At 38.5% G+C, this 2,911-nt stretch overlaps 1 protein-coding gene across 1 annotated transcript; it reads left to right on the forward strand.

Annotated features, from left to right (window-relative positions):
• Positions 1 to 1,021: 1,021 nt before the first annotated feature.
• On the forward strand, positions 1,022 to 2,529 carry GJC1 (gap junction protein gamma 1). The gene has a single exon (XM_077806335.1). The coding sequence runs from the start codon at positions 1,022 to 1,024 to the stop codon at positions 2,201 to 2,203; it is 1,182 nt and encodes a 393-aa protein (XP_077662461.1). The 3' UTR covers positions 2,204 to 2,529.
• Positions 2,530 to 2,911: the final 382 nt, after the last annotated feature.

Below are 2,911 nucleotides of genomic sequence, written 5' to 3' on the forward strand. Positions count from 1 at the left end.
TACAGACTAACATGGCTACCCCTTTGATACTACTTCATCATTGTTAATGGTTTTATCATCTCTATCTAGTAATGTTACCATTGTTAGGATTTCTTTTGTTCCTAAAATATTTTAAAAATTCAGTAATTTTTACTGATTGCTATTGATCCCTTTTTCCGAAGTGTTACATTTTCCTTTTTCCCCCTTAACTGGCACTGCCTATTAATCTCATGGTGACTCCTTTCAGAGTAGGCATTCTTAAGTATGTTTTGTGTAATGAATGGAAAATGTTACACTTACATTAGCCTGACTAGGAGCCTAATTCAGAATCCACTGAAGTTAATAGAAAAACTCTCATTGACTTTATTAGGCTTGGGAATAAGGGCTTGTAATAATATCCTCCTTGAGAAAAAGGTGCAGTTATGTTTCTGCTACAATTTCTTGTCTGTCAGGATGTTGTTACTGGCGTTGTTCAGCTTTCTCTGTGCTGTATTTTTCACAATTCAAGGGGAAAATGGATGGATTTTGTTAAATCTTTTTTTTAAAATGCATGTGTACAAGAGAGTTGATGAAATATTTTAGTGAGAGTACACAGTGAGTTCTGGATACTCAATTCCCATTACATTTCATGATAATTGGGCTTTTGTATCCCATTGGTTACTTTGAGAATCTCAGCCTAAATGTCTAAACAGTCACTTTTATTCAAATTCGAGGTACAGCAGCATCAGCATGTTTATCCCACCTTTTTGTAATAACTTTGGAAACAGTTGTTTGTGGATTGGGACTTAAGAATTTTTTTTCCTTCTTTATTTGTAGTGGCATTCTTGAAAACCTACAAAGGAAACTTAGATTCTTCACGCAAATTTTGGCTGGTAGAGATTCTGGATAACAGGTGAGACAGCAAAAGAGTTTAGAGGTAGCATTTTTGTATGGATGATTAAATTTCCTTGCTCTCTTGACTAAATGGTGGCAGTATTGGGGCTGAGCGTTTTAAACTCTTAACATGTGTCTCTTTTTTTAAAGATAAAACGATTTGACCACCATGAGTTGGAGTTTCTTGACCCGTCTGTTAGAGGAAATCCACAATCATTCAACATTTGTTGGCAAAATCTGGCTGACGGTTTTGATTGTCTTTCGGATTGTCCTTACTGCTGTGGGAGGGGAATCCATCTATTATGATGAACAAAGCAAGTTTGTGTGCAACACGGAACAACCAGGATGCGAAAATGTTTGCTATGATGCTTTTGCTCCTCTTTCACATGTGAGATTTTGGGTGTTTCAGATCATTCTTGTAGCCACTCCATCTGTGATGTATTTAGGCTATGCCATTCATAAAATTGCCAGAATGGTGGAACATAACGAACCTGACAAAAGAACCAGGAACAAAACCTTTTCAATGCGCTGGAAACAACACCGTGGTTTGGAGGAGACAGAGGATGACCACGAAGAAGATCCAATGATGTACCCAGAAATAGAGCTAGAAAGTGAGCGGGAGAACAAGCAGCAGCCAGCCCTCACTAAAGCTAAACATGATGGTAGGCGGCGAATTCGAGAGGATGGGCTTATGAAAATCTATGTGCTGCAGCTGCTGTCTAGGACTATGTTCGAAGTTGGCTTTCTTGTTGGTCAATATTTTTTGTATGGGTTCGAAGTCAGCCCCACATTTATATGTAGCAGGAAACCATGCCCACACAAGATAGATTGTTTCATTTCAAGGCCTACTGAAAAGACCATTTTCCTTTTAATAATGTATGGCGTAAGCTGCCTGTGTTTACTTTTGAATGTCTGGGAGATGCTCCATTTGGGATTTGGTACAATCCGAGACACATTAAACAATAAAAGAAAAGAGCTGGAAGACTCTGGTACCTATAACTACCCTTTTACTTGGAATACTCCATCTGCTCCTCCTGGCTATAACATTGCAGTCAAGCCAGATCAAATCCAATATACTGAATTGTCCAATGCCAAAATGGCCTACAAGCAAAACAAAGCTAATATAGCTCAGGAACAGCAGTATGGGAGCAACGAAGAAAACATTCCAGCTGACCTAGAAAATCTGCAGAGGGAGATTAAAGTGGCTCAGGAACGTCTGGACCTTGCAATCCAGGCATATAATAACCAAACAAATCCCAGCAGTTCCAGAGAGAAGAAATCCAGAGCAGGCTCAAACAAAAGTAGCGCCAGTAGCAAATCGGGAGATGGAAAGACCTCTGTCTGGATTTAATGTTGGCTGAACTTGTACTTTTTTTCTTAGTTAATGATAACCAGCAATTCACTGAATAATTACTTTCATTAAGTGAACATTTGACTCTGTTTATCTTCAGGGATACTGTTGGCTGGCAATCCAAGCTCTCAAAAAGTGTTTATGCACATGTCCTAGAGTTACAGAATTTTATTCTTGTGTCTTCCAGGTCAGGAGAAGAACAGGTATATTTAAATCATTCTTGTTGAACGGTTTACACTGTATGTACAGTATTATGGTGCATTTATTATGCACAATTTTTGTATTTGTATGTTGGACCTCTGCAGTTATACTTTTTATATTAAAGAAAAGAAAACAATACAGGTAACTCTTAGCGTTTTGCTTGTTCTATTACTGTGGCCAACGGACTTATTTTTTTCTTTTTTTGTTTTAAATGTGAAGCTGTCTCTGCATTTCAGAAGTGCCTTGTAGATGCGCACAGGACAGAGGATACTCTGAAACAGGACAGAGGATACTTCAGTTACCTAGGGAACCTATTTCAAGTTGACGGCTTAGCAGCAGAGCAGTCAAGGGTTTGGAGAATATTTGTTAATGGTGCCACTGGGCGCGTCTTTATACAGTTATGTGCAGCTCACAAACTGGAAGTGTCATATACTAACCAGAATGTGCCAGAATGTTGCACCATGTGGTTTAAATTATTTAGACAAACGAATACAGGTTGGAAGGCAT

The sequence above is a fragment of the Eretmochelys imbricata genome, chromosome 27, assembly GCF_965152235.1.
Source record: "Eretmochelys imbricata isolate rEreImb1 chromosome 27, rEreImb1.hap1, whole genome shotgun sequence".
NCBI lineage: Eukaryota > Metazoa > Chordata > Testudines > Cheloniidae > Eretmochelys > Eretmochelys imbricata.

Bases quoted from the DNA above. Each gene is read 5' to 3' on its own strand.
- GJC1 (XM_077806335.1), top strand. From the start codon at position 1,022: ATGAGTTGGAGTTTCTTGACCCGTCTGTTAGAGGAAATCCACAATCAT.